This window comes from Grammomys surdaster, unplaced genomic scaffold (assembly GCF_004785775.1).
Source record: "Grammomys surdaster isolate TR1022 unplaced genomic scaffold, NIH_TR_1.0 165, whole genome shotgun sequence".
In the NCBI taxonomy this organism is placed as follows: Eukaryota; Metazoa; Chordata; class Mammalia; order Rodentia; family Muridae; genus Grammomys; species Grammomys surdaster.
In genome coordinates, this window is record NW_021604613.1 from 1,229,247 (window position 1) to 1,247,911 (window position 18,665).

An 18,665-nucleotide genomic window follows, 5' to 3' on the forward strand; every position below is an offset into this window, starting at 1 on the left:
TTAATAAAGTGATACCACTGTCCTCCCAGGTGTTTATTAATTTGCTTTTGATAATCTAGCGTCTGGGCTACCTCTAGGTCATACAGGTAACGAAACCCACTGCTATGGAGAGAGATGTATACCTGGCACACAGGTTAAGATTGGAGGCTTTGCTCTAATGTCAGGGATCTAAGAAGAATTCCTGACTTTAGGTCAGAGCTGGTATTTCTGTGAGTGGAAACTATTAGTATTTTCATTTAATGGAAATAAGCATATATTTCTGGACTACCTATATGAACCTATGCAAGCTATACAAGTTGGATGTAAAGAAAATATACAAATATCTTTAGCTATAGAGTCAAATTTAAGATATGGAGCTCAAATTAGAAAAAAAATGAAACTATGAAACAGACATTGAAAATAAAACTCTGATATTGTTCATGCTAATTTCATACTTGATATACATTGAGGCATGTTTTATTATTAGTTTATTCAACCATAGATTTTCCATTTCTTTTACTCTTTTCCAATCACTAACCTGAGTATTCTAAGGCTAGAGTCTTCATTGATCTCAACATGCCTTTGCAAGCAATATTACAGATAGATTTCTTTTGTAAGCAAGCATACAAATAATGGTAGGTACTTGTTGTATTTTCTACTAAACCGTGAACAAAAATTACCAGATCTTAGTTTTCACTATTGGAAACTAAAAGGATCTAATATGTTCAAAGGATTCGACAAACTGATAATGGCTGACATGACAGAAGCATTCATTTAACCCAATGCTTTGTAGAGATATAGGATCAAAGTTCTGTGTGTGGCTTGTCCTTTGGGATGGCCCGGATTATTTATTTTTAAGTAAGAAACAACAATGGATCAAACAACTGCAATTAAGAAAAAAAAATCTTGAAACACAAGGGGAACCTATGTGTCCTGGGTTAAGAAGACACATGCAAATATTATACAACATTCTTAATACAGTATGAGAGGAACCGTTAAAAGACCCTGGAATGGTGATCTGTCTCTCAGAATGGGATGTTTAACAGTTCTCTGTTCACAAATGGCATTGATGATTCAATTTTTATTTTAAAGAATTTTATAGGAAGAATTTTAGCACCATCATTAAAAGAAAAGTAATATTTTTAGTCCTGCCTATCTCCAGTCTTGAAATAACAACAGAAGCATAGCACCTTTCAACACCTAAAGAATAAACAAGAACAGGAAATCCATCCCAGCTTGTAGAGACGAGGTAGTTCATGCTAAGAAACGTTGGGTCATATTTTCTAATGCATGTTCTAATTCCAGTCCTCACATTTTATTTGAGCGATCATCACAACTCTGGGCTTCTAGATCTTTTCTTTATGATATGTTTCAGGAAAAATGAGACTATGCCAGTGGGACAGTCTCAACACTCATTACTGAGCATGTGTGTTAGAAAATTGTGTAATTGGGTTTTTTTAATGCAATATCTTCTTACATAAGAAACCACAAATATAACTTCTATCTGTATTGAAAGATTACAACAAAAAGAAAAATGTTACTCTTAAATTTAAATGAGGAAAAAAACTCTAACTGTATCAGTCTTTGCAAAATAAATTGTAAAGCTGAAGCAACTTCATGGACTTTTTTCCTCCTAAATGTCAGTGACTATGTTACTTAAAGATGTCATTTAAGATAGTGGAAAAGTGATATATTATTTTCACCTTAAATTTTTTCTATAATGTTAGTATAACATTAAGACATGCATGTGGGTGTTCATTTGTCACTGGTGATCTGGCAATAATAGGATACAGTGGGCATTACTCTCTACTTTTCAGACGCAAGCCAAGCAAAATCAACATGTCCTGAGGCTTTACATACCCCATCCTGCAAGCTACCTGCTAGGAAGAAAAATTTCCTCACAAATACTAAGCAACTTATTCATTACAGTGAAATGAATTGATGAAAACACATTTATTTTTTTAATCAGTTTACTTTTTGAAAAGATAGTCATTGTCGTTGATTGTTTTAATCTAAACTGCCATATTGAAAAAAATTAAGTCAATTAAACTTGAGGATTGTAAGTAAAATAAATATTCTGAAGGATAAGGTGGTCAGGCACTTCAGATCGTATGTACAAAGCTGATGCAGAACCAGCCATTACTTCAAGAGTCTCAGGATGAACTTCAAACAGTCACAGTTCTTGTGGTGGTCATTGACGGCAGTGCTCATTGTCGGTACTTCTGGGCTTCTGTTACATGAAACAAACTGGCCCAATTTCAATGCCAAATTCCTGGTCTGCATTGCCAATATCCACAGGACCGATATCTATGATGGGCAAACGGGCCACATTCTGTGTTCTGTATTCAAAGATAGTCTTGCCTATATTTCCATTTCGCTTCTGGAATTCAAGAGGACAACAGATAAATAGTGTATATATCCAAGAAATTTACACAGGAACACCCCCTGCCCTATGTGTGTACACAAGTAACCTTTTTTATTGGATATTTTAATTTACATTTCAAATATTATCCCCTTTTCCGGTTTCCCCTCTGGAAACCCCCATCCCATCCCCCCTTCCCCTGTTTCTATGAGGGTACTCCTCCATCTAACCTTTTAAAATTCAAAAGCAACGATATGTACAGCTCTGGTAAGTATGCACCAATGTGTGTGGCAGAAAGGAGAAATGCAAATGAATGAGTCTCTTATTGTAGACTTTTAAAGCTTTTGTTTGAAAGCAAGTCAGAAATTTACCTTGCTGAAGAAAAAGAGGAAGCTACAGAAAAGCATAGTCCAAAAGGCACTTACAGAACAGGTATCTTGAAGAACTGTGTATCTAAATCTGATGTTTCCTTCTCCTTTTATTTCTAAATCATTTGATCCTTTAAGAACCACAGCTTTCTTGAGGTTTTTAGCTTGATCATCCATATATCCAACGGTGTTCTTACAGACGTAAGTAATATTTTGGGAGGCTTCTTTTGATAAAAGGCGCAGAAAGGTCATCTGAGTAATAGCTGTGTTAGGGGACTGGTAATCTCCATATGTGAACTAGAGAAATGAAAGGAATTTATGTAACATGACATACTAAAGGGGGTCGTAATGCCACTCAAAGAATTGATGACAGGAAGATCGATAGATAGATGACTAACAGCCTATAGATAAGCCGCTTTTAAAGAATATTTCTTGGTGTCTATATAGGAAGCTATTTTATCTATATATCTATTTTATTTATATATATCTATAAAATAGTTTGAAATATCTATCCACAGTCACAAGTACCTGTGTCCTTATAATCTCAAAGAACAGGTGAAAAGCCAATTGGTTTTAATTTCCCAGAGAGAAGATAAATACTTTTAAATCTGCTTTAATTATATACATTATACTCAATAAGTACAACTCAACTCAGGTTTATCACTAATTAGACTAAAATATAAATTAGGTGTAGGTATAAATTTATTTTACTGAATAATTACATACATATCAGGAATACTATTTTTCTATAACACAAATTATCAAAACTCATATCCAGTTAGCTCTTTCCTTTTCATCTTCAGCTTTCAGTTCTCTTCTCAATGGTATCGTTTTGGTTTCTGACATATTATTTTGGTTAAACTACATTTCAGCCATTTATATTTAAATTCAGCTGTTTATATATGTTAAATTAAATTTTCACTAAATAATAGTAGATTGTAATTTATCAGATACAGAATTATAACACTTCTATAATATGTTAACGGGGGGAGGGTTGCAGGCAGAGGGGTAAGCTGGGATGAAATAGTGATATTGTAATAGGAAAAACAAGATGTGATGAAACTCTGAACCAACTAGACCATAATAGAAATATTAAGTAGACAGGAACTCAGAAAAAAATATCATATAATTCACCTAATTAAAATAATGATTTAAATACTTCACAGGTTTCAAGGGATTACATTATTTTAAAATGGATCTAATGTATATTTATTTTTTCAGATACTACACTAAAAACTAACATAATAGTGATGGGGAGGTCAGCTTTATCATCCTTATGTTAAAGTAGCAAAAAGGTTTTAAAAGGTTTAATAATTTTGTAAGTTCTATTTGTGACCCAGGTCTCCTGGAGTTGAGACAAGACCCCTCCCACTGTCCTCCATAGTCAGTGACATGTATTAAAGGAACAAATATTAAAGAGTTTATTTAATTTTACTAAAAAGAAAAATTAATTATAAGTTTGTATGAGTTACCTCATGGTAAAGCTTGTTTAGGCAACGATTCTGCAATAATATCTAATGAGAATGCATCACTTAAAAGTAAACATAATGTATTAAATCCAGCCAAACAATAATAGCATCATTTTAATAAATATGAAAACATAATAAATAATAAAAATTAAAAATATAATTCTGGGTAAACATATTAAATTACCTGAGATCCTCTATTCATGTCAAGACCATACCACACAGGCTTATTGTCAAGGGATTTGCTGGCCCACCAGGTTTTACGGGGAATACTTGCGGGGTTTGCTGAAATACATGTCTCTCCTGTTTCCATATTGCAGTAAACTTTGATTGCATCTTCAGCTGATCCCTGGTTAGGATCAATCCAATATTCACCTATTTTCCAAGATAGAAATATGTGCTAAGTGAAGATTATCTCAAATATGATTATGAATATCTAAAATAATCAGCAGAGATTTGGTCCTTTATTCAAAATATAATTAGTAAGGGACTGAGAAGAAGGCTCATCAAGTGAAATGTTGGCATGTGAACATGAGGACTTGAGTTTGGATCCCCAAAATCTATACAAAGGCTAGGTGGGTAATGTGACCCACTTGCAATCCCAGCATGTGGAACAATGAAAACAGGAGATTCCTAGAGTGAGCCAACTAGCTAGATTAGCTAAAAAATTGAACTGAGGACTCAACTAAAAGCCCCATCTTACCATAAAAAAATGTACAGTAATTAAGGAAGACATCTCATGCCAACCTTCTCCACATGTGTTCACATGCAGCCACACACATGTGACACACAAATACACATGCGTGTAGATACTCACATATATACATGGGGGAAATATAGCTGTTAAGCACTGGCAACCTTCTTCATGCTAACTGTTGTTCAAAAGCACTTTTCCAGTTCATGAACTTAAGACTCAAAATACCCAAGTGATTTTTTTAAACCAAGATAGTGCCTTTTATGTTTGATCTATAATTATATAAATATACAAACAAATGTATTTATTCACATTTGTTTATATAGGCCTATATACATACATGTATTATTACACATAAATTGCAAAACCAAAATTTTATATAAAATGGAAGGAAATGGTAAGACATAAATAGTACAAAAAGTGTATATTCTTTAGATAGAACTTGTTTAGTTGTCTCTGTTGATGTCAAAGTTCAAAGTTAACTGAAACCCGGGTATTCCCAACTCATTCAGATGGCCTTAGATCCCCTTTTCTGGGTCTGATTAAATCATTTAAAATTATTGAAGAAGGGAAGCTAAGAACACTGCCACACAACTTAGGTAGAAACACTATTTCATTCCAAACTGCCATAAGAGCTCACTTATGATCTTACATAAGAGCTTACACATGATCCTGCCAGGCAGGATAGCAAACGAATGATTGGCAGGTCATTAAAGTGCAATAAATTGATTGCATATGCAAATCAATTAGAGAAATATGTTCTTTACTGGCCTATCAATGATTTACCTAATTAAAATTCTGAATGATGATGTAGGTAAGAAAATACCTTAAATTATGCATGAGCAAGTAATATATATATACATTTCCTCAAAATTGTTTTGATATGATGTGACCTTCATATGCTATCATCTTTTTATGTCATTGTCTCAACACAAAACTATAAGCTCTGGAGCATGCTCAACAGTTTATCTTTGTGTCTATCATTAATTATAAAGTTAAGCATACATTTTGGGAAGCAGTTGAGAATAACTCAACACAAACAACATGCTTTACTCAAACAGGCCCTTATCTACTCACCACTTTGCTTTGTGGGATGGCAAAGTTTTAAATCATCACAAGTGCGAGCTGGGTGCTTCTTGGAACCATCAGGGCTACGCATGGTTTCAATCTGACTACTGAGAGACTTCAGGGTAGCATGGACCCCAGGGTCAGTTTTGTTTGTGTCATCTGGAGCTGCCTGGTCTTCTGTAAACTCTGGAAGTGGATCTGGCATGTTCTCATCATAGTGTCCCATGATATCACCAAGAGCAGCAGTAAGATGGCCAGGGGGACCAGGAGGGCCAGGAGGCCCAGGTTCACCAGGAGGACCCTAATTAAGGAGAAATTGGGAAGACATTTAATAGCTTTTTGTTTTTCCACTATGCTGTGTGGGGACAGTTACAACTTGGCACACCAATGCATCAATACTGAAGAAGTGTGATTCATGCTTCTTAAACAGCCAGGACTAGCCTGTCAAGTGATAACATTGCAAAATGAGGAGTGATGTGGAACTGCTTTTCAGGGAAACTATTTACCAGTCAGGCCCTGAGATAAACAAAGCTTAAAACCAAATTCTTCCTTTGATGTCTTCTTTGAAGATAAGATATATTTCATGTGAAGAACTTTCAGAGTTACATTCTTTTTCAAAACAGTTTTGAGCAAGATACAACTGGAATTCTTTAACAAAGCTATGGACAGAAGGCAGAAAAAGGATGCTAGTGTGTAAGAGCTGGTTCTATATGTCTGCATGTAAATACCAGGATACTGACCAGAAGACCCCCATTATGGAACTTGTTGGTTTGTTCAAATAAGGAAAAATACAGGAAGTTTTTTTGTATGTATGTGAATTATGATAAATGTAAAAATTCTCTGTACTGAACAAAATCAAAGAAAGGTTTCCATTATCCTTTTTATAGCCTTAAAAGTGTCTCCTGTCTTTCTGTTTTCAGGGGAGAACTGATGGAATGTGACCACTCAGATAAACCCAAAAAAGTGCCAAAGATTACAAGCTGAGTGCTCTCCATTAATTACTCTACACTTTCAAAGGAAGATCTCAAAAGTCTTGAAAGAGCCAAGTAAGAGACACACTTCAGGTAAAGAGCACAACCTTTGGTGTCTGAGGCTGATGTGTTAATACTAGCTCTGTCACTTAAGTGAGGCTTCAGGAAAGGTGCTTTAACCTCTGTGCCAGTGCTTTCTGATTCTCAAAGGACTGAGAACAGGGAGAGAGACAGATGATAGATTGGATAGATAGATAGATAGATAGATAGATAGATAGATAGATAGATAGATATTTACTGGGAGATCATCAGAATTTCACACATCCTACAAAAATGTGAGAGGAAGAGTCCCATCTCTGTAAGACCACTGAGCCATAAGAAAGTAAATCGAGTACCACACAAGTCAAATAGAAGTTCTAAAACTGAAACTTTCTTGACTATAAGAAAAATGAGCCTCGGTAGCCACATAATAAATAATAAATATTTGAATCAATTGCACTGTTACTGAGAGAATAAAGACTAAGACGATAAGGTCAAATAAGTAAGATCAAAGAAGCATCAGATAAGCTTTAAATGTACAGAGTAGTTCTGTGTCTAGATAGAGGCTCAATGTCTGAGGACAGAGACTAACACGGTTTAGTGTTTGATATTATCTTACACTAAATACAATTAGATTTTTAATTGAAAACTGAAAATTGAAATCTTAAATGTCATTTTCAGGGAAGAAAAAATTTCAAACTCATATACTTCATTTTGTTTCAAGCTCCTGCTGTCTTGACATCCCTGCATAAGGGACTGTATTGTGAACTATGATATAAATAAACCCTTTCTTAACTTGATTTTGTCAGAGTTTTTAACAGCAACAGGAAAGCAAACTAAGACTGTTGCAATTTCAGACAATGTAATGTTTGTTGAACTTTGATAAGAATGAAATCATAGCTTGATAGTTAACCTCGGTGTAATGTCAGTTCAAGGGCTTGGTATCTTGAACTCTCATTTTATATCCTCCGAATACCATGCATTAAAAGACTTGAAATAATTACTTAAGTAGATAACCTTGTTGTGGCTTCTAGGTTTATTTAAGAGTCTCTTGAAACTCTTGTTGGCAAGGTTCCACAGATGCTATTGGACAGACTCCATTTTGGCAACAGCATCTTTAATGCAAACTCTTTTAACCTTACCTCTGGTCCTGCTTCTCCTACACTGCCCCGCACACCAGGAGGTCCAATTGGTCCAAGCGGCCCAGGATTTCCTTCTTTTCCTGAAGGACCTACTGGTCCTGGAGGACCCTGTCAGAACACAAAAATGTATTTTAGAAGAAAGACTGCACAATATCTTTCTAATAAAAGAATCATTATAGAGATGGAGTAATTGCCCTGATTGCTAAGATTTTAGTCTTAATAACTAATAAGTTATCTTTCAGTATTTTGTTATATTTACAGTTTCACTGTGTGTGAACTGTTCATCACTAATTCTCGGTAAAGCACCAAAATAAGTTTAAAATACTAATAAGGTAATCACCAACTTTCATTAGTAGCAACTGTTTCATCAAATAGTTAATAAACATGGTTGAAAATTCAATTGATTTAGAAGGAAATGATGTAAGTTGAATGTTTTCTATGGTTGAAGCCAGTACTTACACCACAGAACTACTTCAAGCCATAGCACTTTCCTTAATATTATTCTCACTTTATGTATATTTATTTTCATTGTACTTAAATATAGCAGATTTGTTTTGCTAATTCATCTTTCTAATTTTTATTTCCCTAAATATTTGTGTGAATAGTCTTAGGACACCAATGACTTATAAGAAGCAGCATTTATATGAATTTAGAATTTCTAAAAGCCTCAAGTATTGGTTCTCTATCATGATTTGCTTCCAAATTTTTTTTGTATGAGCTACTAAGGGCTTATCACTATCAAAGGAAAAATATGTCTATCTTCAAAATCTATTCTACTTCATAAGCAGTTCAAATCATCTCAAGGAATATATGTTTAGAGATAATTTAACCACATATATGAAATTGAATAGAAGCACATATAAAACCTAGATAATAGATTTAAAAATATGCCATATTTCAGGATATTACTATTTCATATTACTTGATAAGTTTGTTCCATAAATTTTCCACCAACCTATGAGAACATGAATGAATAAATATTAAATACCAGAAATATTGTACCCAAGAATATGTCATGCACACCTGAACCTTAATAGTTTCTGTTACTTACTCTTGGGCCAAAAGGACCAGGAATGCCAGCACTTCCTTGTTCACCATTTGGACCCTACAGAGAAAGATTAATGAAAGTGTTGCTAAAACATCTAAATCTGTATTGTGCTGTGTTTTGTCTTTAAAAGTATGCTGTCACTGATATTAGCACTACAAACAAAGCCATTAATTTCTTTAATATCTGACTAATACCAAAGAGAGCTGTGTAGGTAAAGGAGCATGTAGCTTTTTGCATTATTTCTTCCCCACAATGTTTTAGCTTATAGATGGGTATTTATATTTAGGTAACTATATAATTATCCATCAAGATAATTTTAAAGTTAAAATGATATACAAAAACACCCATCTATTCCACAGATGTTTCTGTCAATATATCAATATATCAATATATTCTCATATGCAATAAAGGACAGCATTTAAGAAATAACTTACAGGAGGTCCAGGAAGACCCTGCAGACCAGTGAACCCTCTGTGTCCTTTCTGACCTCGGTCACCTCTGTCTCCATTGTCACCCTTGTCACCTCGAGGTCCTTGTGGTCCCTAGAAATAATCAATCATGATCATTAATTAAGACTACAATTTGCTGCAATTTTACTCCTTATGATTGTATTTATTATAATTTTTAAATAGTTTCTCTAAAATTAAAATTTTAAATAAGTTTTACTTTTCATGCTTCCACTAGAAATACTAAATTTACATATGCAAATAAACTGATGGGCTAGGGCTGCTGAGACTGCATTGAGCAGCAGAGTAGGGCTAACTACTAGGTGGATTTGTACCTCAGAATAATGAATTGCCATCAAATTAGAAGCCACTGGCTGGGAAAGGATTGGGGACCTTTGATTTCCCAGAATCCCATCCTCTCTGGCCCCCCTAGCTTCTGCTTATCTAAAGCAAGAAAGTTGCTGTTGTTCTCAAAGACCTTCCTTTTCCTCACATCAGTTTCAAATTGAATCTCTTTGTAATTTTTAATGCAGCTTTAAACTGTAGTGTCACCCACATTATTTCTTTGTAATAAAATCTTTGAAAATCTGTCTTTCAGCTTTCTGGAATATTCTTCACTGCTAGCTACTGCACTGTCACACTATATTGCTACTACAATCTCACAGAGTCTCTAGCTCCTAGGGATCAATAATTTCTCAATACCCTTCCCCCCCCATATTTATGAATATTAAGCATATTTTCCCTTTGGGTATTTTACATGAGAAAAATATATTTGTTCAGAAAACATAGAGCTTACAGGTAAACCACGCTTTCCAGCTCGACCAGGTGGTCCTACAGGTCCTCGAGAACCCTAGAAAATTTTTTATAAAACTTAGTATCTTAAAGTATAAATATACATAGGAATATAAATCTAAAAGTAACATTTCAATATAGGCATTGATACAAATATAATGTACACATTGATGTCTGTGAAATGTTTCTACATCAGGTAAGAATGTACTAACTCTAGTAACACATTACAGTGAACTTTAAATATTAGCTCGACCAAATGAAGTTCACCTTAGTTTTCTAGTAAATGACATTGATTGCTTAAAGTTATTCAGATATATTATAGTTCCTATAGATCATAACCTGTTTAGATAATTAAAGTAACTATATCAAGATCAACTCCATATTTAAAAGCAAATTATTTTTAAAGCTAAGTATATATTTTAATTCATAATTGTCTGTTTATCATTATTTAGAGTCCTCAGCTAACAATATAATTAGGATTGGATGCATATACACATAGTCATAGGACAGTATATCAGTGTCATATAATTGTCAATGTGAAGTTGACATTCTTACTGGCTCTCCTCTTTGTCCTGCATCTCCAGGTGCACCAACCGGGCCAGGAGTCCCAGGAGCACCCTGAGAGCCTGGTAGACCAGCAGGTCCGGGGTCTCCACGGTCACCCTGACAAAAATATGGTATTATTCTTTAAATATTTATTCTATAAGAGAAACAATATTCAATATTGCTCATATTATTTACAATATGAAAATATATCTTTTCAAACATGTTTATTATTTTACTTATTTATTTTTATTCACTAATGAATAAATTAAATTCACAAGAATAGGACTGTTCCACTTTGGCTTTACATCTTATCCACCCTTGATTCCTGCTGTTCCCTCAATACAGATTGTTAGAGGACAGGAGTGTTTGTCTCCAGAACTGAACATTTGCTAGTCTAATTTCCTAGACTAGCAGTTTTCAGAGTAATATTCACGTTTGTAACACAAAATATAATTGCACAGTGGAAATCTCTTCATCCATTTTTCAGATCCATAACAAGTCTCTCAGAAAACTTGTTCTGAATGTTGTTAACTCCCATTTTTAAAAGCATTCTTCCCCTACCTTATGGGAGAAGGGCAGCTACCATGCTAGCTGCAATTCTCTTGTGGTATAATACCCTCAAAAGGCAATGATTTGGGGGCAAACAAAATTGTCTTCAGATAGCATATCTCACTTGGAAGAGTTAGGGGGAAAATAGGCTTTCTCTTATTTCCTTCAGACAACCTCATGTGATGGGGCAGCAAATAACATCTCGTTATGGAAGCACAGGTAAGATTAGAGTGGCAGAAGTATGCATGGAAACAATTAATGACTCAAAAAAATAGAGCCAAAACTTGGTTTGTTAATTTGGCAGATAGAGAGAACATTGGATTCTGTGTTAAAGAACACACATACAATAAACTGAAGGAAAAATTTTGAAAAGTAAGTTGCTTAAAGCACACACACATGCAACTGTAATTTATAGGGAATTTCCTGTGTTGTATATATTTAACTTTGTAGTTAAATTGAAACAGCAACTTAAAGTCCACATAGAAGTTCATGGAGCAGCAAAAATATTTCTGGAAGTGAATATCAAAACCTTTGAATAGTTTCCAGATGGCAGAAATTTTCTGTAGCTGTGTTAGATAAGGAGAGTCTTAGCCCAAGACTCCTCAAACTTTTCCATCTCCCTATAAATAGTATGATAGCATTCTTGTGTCCTTACCCTGAAGTAAAATGTTAAGCCTATAAATACTTGCACCAAGGATATTTAAGTATTTGGAAACAGATCCAGAAAATTCACTATCACACAGCTGGTTTACCTTTAAGGGCCAGATCTGTTTCCTAACTAACAGCTGTGTAACCACCAAAAGAGACTCAGCTGCTATTATACCTTGGAAAATTATCAGCTAAGGGCTAATTTAAAAATGCATTCCACATCTACAGTTTAGGATGCATCATTGCTTATATCCTTGTAAGTTGCTTTCTTTAGAGAATGAGTAGAAAAATGTAGATGCCACTCAGCTGTGTGATACAGAAATTTAGAACATCCATTTTACATCTTTGTCCAAGGCCTCGATTTTACACCAAATATGAAAGAAATTTAGTTTCTTGCTTTTGAAAACATGAATCATACTTTGCCATGCATTCAGATATTATTTCAATTACAAGATTGCCCAAATGTTGGCCATCAGAAAAATCCAAGTTGCACTGGAGCTATAGAGATAGAACATTTTTATTAAAATTATTATTATGCTAGAATCACAATGGTTTCATGCTTATGTGGTTCTAATATTTTAATCAGCATTACACTTACCCGTTCTCCAACAGCACCATCCCGTCCTGGGGTACCATCATTACCAGCTGGACCCTAAAGAGAATAATGTTAGACACAATTTCCTGAGGATGATTTTAAACTCTCAGCCCAGTTGACCAGAAACTGAACAACATGTTTCCTCCTCTTTAAACTCTGAAATAGCAGTCAACGCTCACCAGGAACCCTGGCAGGAGAGAAATGGCTCTCGTCTCTTTTTATTGTCAACAGATTGTTAAGTTACCATATTCTTATTTACTCCTTTTGTTCAATTCTAGTTCTCATTAAAGAAAAAATCCTCAGATGCATGGAAATAGATCACAATTACAGTGCTGCTATTTTGCATTTTGCTTGAATTCATTTTGTTTATCCAAATAATATTTTTAAGGTTTTGAAAGTATATGACTGTGTTCATGTTATATAAGATTATGTTTCAAAGTATATATTATTCTTTCCTGTTTTTTTACTTCCATCTTTTTCATTCATATATATATATATATATATATATATATATATATATATATATAGTTAGTTAGTTAGTTTTAAAATCATTGATTAATTCTTTCAGGCAAATGTGATCTTTCAGTAATTCACTCATTAAACTGTTGAGCAGGGGATATTATATTCTTTGGCTTCTCGACTTGCCTGTTAGAGACTTATTTCCTCTAAAAAGAGACTAAAGAGATATGAAAACTATAATGTTGCTTTACAGTGATAAGAAAAACACCCTCTGCGTCCTCCTTTCCCTTCTTAATGAGCTGTAATAGTTTCATTAATCCTATCTCCATAAAACTTGGCATGCTCACTTCAAGGCTTTTCTAAAAGTCAGTAGAAAGTAACTAATTTTGCTGCTCTATCACTTAGCCAAATCTCTAGGGAAGCAGAGCACATCAAACAGCAAGACAGACATCTTTCTTAAGTTCATGTGTCCAATCTATTTCTAAACATCTACATCAGTTTGATAATGGAAAAACTATACCCCTCATATGTATCTAAAATGAAGGTATTTTTGTTAAGGACTGTAGCACTCACTTCTGGTCCAGATTCCCCTACAGGACCATTGGAACCTGGAGGTCCGACAGGACCAGGGGGACCTTTATCTCCTGTTGCACCAGTTGGTCCTACTTTTCCTGGTGTACCCTGAAATTAAAACACAAGTAGGTAAAACACTGCAGAAGAAATGTAAGAATACCAGTTTCCATAAGGTCCATTTATTCAGTAGTACTTCAGTCTCTCCTCCAATATAAGTAACTGTCCAGTATCCTACAATATCCATGATTGCTTAAAGACATGGCTACTTCTTATCAAATTGCTCATGACATATAAAAGAGACCAAAATCATCCCACATCTCCTGCGTAGGTATGCATTTTGTGTTTGAAACATATGTTGTCAATTCTGGTTATGCTTCTGTTAGCTGTATCACTTCAAAGATATACACACCCTTATCATATGTAGTCAATCACTGCTATGCTTCTATCTGTATCACTTCAAAGATATACATACCTTTATCATTCCTGCTTTTTCTGCTCATTTTTCTAAAACGTGTTCAGTACTTTAGACTCATCATTGAAAACTTTTACTTTTTAATTCTCGGCTCAATTCTGATATCACTAAGACAAACTTTAACTCCTAATTTGTTCGCATCATATTTCTACCCAACGGTCTGCTGGATTTATTATATACCAGGAGTCCACATTCCACATAAAAACACCATTTCCCCTTCAAACATTTTCAACTGGTAAAAACTAGTTGGCTTTAGAGTTTTTATAGAGTGAAACTTTCCTCTCTACTCCAAATAATATAAGATCCCCAAGTACTCAAAAGGAACAGGGGATTAACCCACTGTCACTTTCAATGTGACTTTAGCTCAGCTATGTCTTCTCTTTGGTTGTTTACTGTGAAGCACGCCTGTTTTGTTAAGGATGTTTATTTTAAAAGATGCTACCAAACTACCAGGAGGTAATCCTGCTTATCTAGCACCAGGCATCAGTTTTATCTTTCAAGAAATACTGAGTCACCAAAAATCCAAACATTTATTATCTCCATCTCTTGACCCAAAGTTAAGCAGATGTTTGTCAAGTTTATTAAGCACTTAACATTTAAGAGCGAAAGGTTTCTAAAAGCCAAAAATTAATGTCAGCTTAAGACTGTCTGAAAAAACTTATTAAGCAAAACAAACCAATTCTTTCGGCAAAAAGAATAAATAACTTATCAGATGAACATTGACTAACACAGCTACTTACCGCTGGACCAGGAAGGCCAGGCATTCCTCGTTCCCCACGTTGTCCAGGCATTCCAACAATTCCTCTTTGCCCAGTGGTACCAGCAGGACCAGGAGGACCATCTGGACCCTAATGGTGAAAGACTATAGTTACTTCGGTAAAGAATGAATCTATACCTAAGGAAATTATATAGTTAACTAAGGCTTTATCGAATTTGGGGAGGTATGAGAAAAAAAACAAAAATAGCAACATAAAACCTCTCGTTTGATCCAAGCCTGAATGTGAATACTTTGAATTTTAACATAGCCACTGACATTATTCATCACTGGGAGAGGAACTTGCTAGCTAATAAAAATAAAAAGAGAGAGCTATTCCAAAACAAAAATCTATTTTTCCTTTTAAAAGAACAAAAAGAAAATTTAAAGGATTATACTTCTAAACAATGTCAATATTTAGTCTTCACATAGAAAATATTCAACAAATACAGTTTAGTTTTAGAAAACCATGTCCTTTACCATTTTGTACTTTTATGCACACACTTTTATACCAAAGAATTAAAAATTGAAACTTAGTGAGATGAAAGCATTTAGGAATATTTCCAGAATAATATTTTGATAAATTTTATAGCAGGGATTATTACAAGTTTCTTCTTATAAATATTTCAGTTAGAGTGAAACAGATGCCAAACTTACAGGTTGTCCATCTTCTCCTGGGTCCCCTTTGTCTCCTGGGCTACCAGGTGGGCCAGCTGGTCCTCTATCACCCACTCGCCCATGAGAGCCAGGGTCCCCACGAAGACCAGGAGGTCCTTCCTTCCCAGGTTCTCCTATGGGCCCTGCAGGTCCTGGAGCTCCCTGGTATCATACAGAAAGAAGCAATGAAGAGGGCAAAGTGGAAGCCAAATAAAAGCAATGGACTCAGAAGGCTCGTCCTCAGGCACAGAGAACAGTACCTTACAGGACTGTTTATCTTCTTTGATAAACAATGGTCATTGAGGATACTTAAGTAAAGCAAAAGAAACATAGTATAGCTGTACATTAATACCCTGAGAAAGCTGTACATTAATACCCTAAATTCCATTTTTCAGATGACTACTTTGATAATTCCTTATGTAAAAAGTTCTGAAATAAATTGTCAAACCTATCTAAGGCTCTCTTCTAACTATAAATTATAATGTCATTTATTTCACTTGAACCGATTTGAACTAGTCTTATTACAAGATTTAATACAGAAACTTTTAGGGGCTTGTATAATGGTGAAGCTATTAAAATCCCTTATGACTCTTGCAGATGACATGGATTTGATACCTACCACCTACATGGTATCCACAACTACTTTTAACTCAAGTCCAAATCTGGAAACAGAGGATTTAACACTGTTTCCTTCCTCCATAAGCTACTGTATGCACATGGTACATAAACCCACACAGGCACAGCCAGATATACCTATCTACTTATGATCCCTGCTTTCAAAAACGAAGTTCCAGAGAGTCTAGAGATGCTTTCTAACTGAGATGTATTATCAGCACATACCAAAAATGTATTTAGTACTCAAATGGAAGAACAGCCAGACATTGGATTAGAAAGAACTTGCTAATAATCTCCTCCAAGTTCATTGATTTGTAACATTGAATTTGTGTTGATTAAACTACAGTATAATTGCCAAAAGACTTGACAAAGAGGAGAAATCATGAGAGACTAAATCAAAACAATAATTAAAATATCACATGTGTGTGGGAGCACATGCAATGTATGTATGTACAATGGTGTAAATCTAAGTTGACTTACAGCAGGGCCTGGAGGCCCAACTCTGCCAGCAGAACCAGGAAATCCTGTAGCACCCTGGGAACAACAGATACATTGGTTAGTTCTCTACTCTCCTGAAGCCTACATTTCACATGGGAGGCTCTGGGTCTGTGGATTTTATTTCTTATTTATGACCGTGAAGTTTTTTATTCCTCTCATGCCTCAAATGTTCTAGGTAATCTGGATTGGCTGGTAGAGGTACATTGTTTTCCTGTTATGGCTTTTATTTATTTTAAACATATAAAATTAGAGCTAAAACCACACAGGTATCTTGTATAAACAACTACACAAAGTGTTTTTACTTCAATATATAATACTTATGCTCCATATAAAGAAAGGACTTGGGTTTTCAAGATTAACAAAACTGACGTTTCTCCCAGATCTCTTCTTCCCCAGATCTCTAGCTTAAGCTAAGCACACTTTGCTCTATCATTTAGTTGATACATATAATAGCATTTTATTGTATCATTAGATGACAATTAACATGTATATAGCCAGGGCATACTAGATATTTGCAACTGTCTGTGCACAATTCCCAGAATAATAAAGAAACTCACAGGTGGACCTTGGGTTCCTCGACCACCTTTCAGTCCAGGAACACCATGTGGACCCTAAATGGAAGAACAAAAAGAACTAGAGTAAGCCAAATGCATGAGCTGTGCATCTATAAATACTGTGCTCTGGTATCAAAATATTCTTTTTAATTTTTTTATAACTCACATGAGGGCCAGGTGATCCTGCTAGCCCTTGGGGTCCAGGAGACCCAGCATCTCCCTTCTGCCCTGGCTCTCCGGGCTCACCCTTGACACCAGGCTGTCCATCAGGACCCTAAATGCAATGGTTCAAATGAGAAAACATATTTAAGATTTATAAACAAATGATTTCATAGTAATTATTATTAACATGACATTTAGCCTTATAGAATATTGCTATAGAATTAGTGTATGCATGGCATAGAAAAATGCAATAACTTCTGTGAAACATTCTCAAATTATGTCAGAATATTTTTATACAAAATAGCCACATAAATTAAAATATTATAGGCATCAACTTTTGTTCCTTCTATTAAAGTATTTTGAACAATACACAAAATATTTTAAACTTTGAAAATGTTAATATTTGACTCAAAACATTTTTGAATAATACTTAAACTTATTATTCTACTATTAAGGGTATTAATTTGTAACTTAGAAAAACTTGGAAATTTTACCTGGGGTCCAGCAAAACCAACAGCTCCAGTTGGACCATTTTCACCACGAGAACCCTAAAAAGGGACAAATACTATTGAAGCTTTCACACATAAAATATACACTTTATATAGATAATTATGTATAGAGAAATCAACTGCATTGCTTGAGGAAGAAACTTAAGTGAAATAATAAGTTGGAGGTCAAAGAAACTTCTCAATTATTTAGAAAACAAGTTATTGTCTTGATTTGATAGATTTCGAAGCTGACAATTTTTTAAGTTTAATAAATTTGAAAACCAGAGAGTTATATAAATAAACACAATAAACATGGAAATTGCATTAGAAGTCGGACAGACAGTGATTAATGATTGATAGATAGATAATAGAAGCTAGAAAAACGTAGATGACATATAAAGAAGTGGTAAATGATAGATAGATACATAGATAGATGATAGATAGATAGATAGATAGATGATAGATAGATAGATAGATAGATAGATAGAAGATAGATAGATAGAAGATAGGTAGATGATAGATAGATAGATGATAGATAGATAGATAGATAGATAGATAGATAGATAGATAGAAGATAGATAGATAGATAGAAGATAGGTAGATGATAGATAGATAGATACATACATACATAGATGATAGATACATAGATGATAGATAGATAGATAGATAGATAGATAGATGATAGATAGATGATAGATAGATGATAGATAGATGATAGAT

The 18,665-nt window shown here is 34.5% G+C and overlaps 1 protein-coding gene across 1 annotated transcript in view; it reads right to left on the reverse strand.

Moving 5' to 3' along the window:
* Positions 1-1,913: 1,913 nt before the first annotated feature.
* The window catches only part of Col5a2 (collagen type V alpha 2 chain), a 129,662-nt gene continuing 112,910 nt past the window's right edge, over positions 1,914-18,665 (reverse strand). Inside the window, exons 38-54 of the mRNA XM_028765636.1 lie at positions 17,952-18,005; positions 17,462-17,569; positions 17,299-17,352; positions 16,724-16,777; positions 15,629-15,790; positions 14,958-15,065; positions 13,746-13,853; positions 12,717-12,770; positions 10,931-11,038; positions 10,380-10,433; positions 9,572-9,679; positions 9,141-9,194; positions 8,090-8,197; positions 5,947-6,238; positions 4,363-4,550; positions 2,767-3,006; positions 1,914-2,359 (exon numbers count right to left, since the gene is read on the reverse strand). Coding sequence (XP_028621469.1) covers positions 2,213-2,359; positions 2,767-3,006; positions 4,363-4,550; positions 5,947-6,238; positions 8,090-8,197; positions 9,141-9,194; positions 9,572-9,679; positions 10,380-10,433; positions 10,931-11,038; positions 12,717-12,770; positions 13,746-13,853; positions 14,958-15,065; positions 15,629-15,790; positions 16,724-16,777; positions 17,299-17,352; positions 17,462-17,569; positions 17,952-18,005 — 2,001 coding nt within the window. The 3' untranslated portion in view covers positions 1,914-2,212. The remainder of the gene's footprint in view (positions 2,360-2,766; positions 3,007-4,362; positions 4,551-5,946; positions 6,239-8,089; positions 8,198-9,140; positions 9,195-9,571; positions 9,680-10,379; positions 10,434-10,930; positions 11,039-12,716; positions 12,771-13,745; positions 13,854-14,957; positions 15,066-15,628; positions 15,791-16,723; positions 16,778-17,298; positions 17,353-17,461; positions 17,570-17,951; positions 18,006-18,665) is intronic.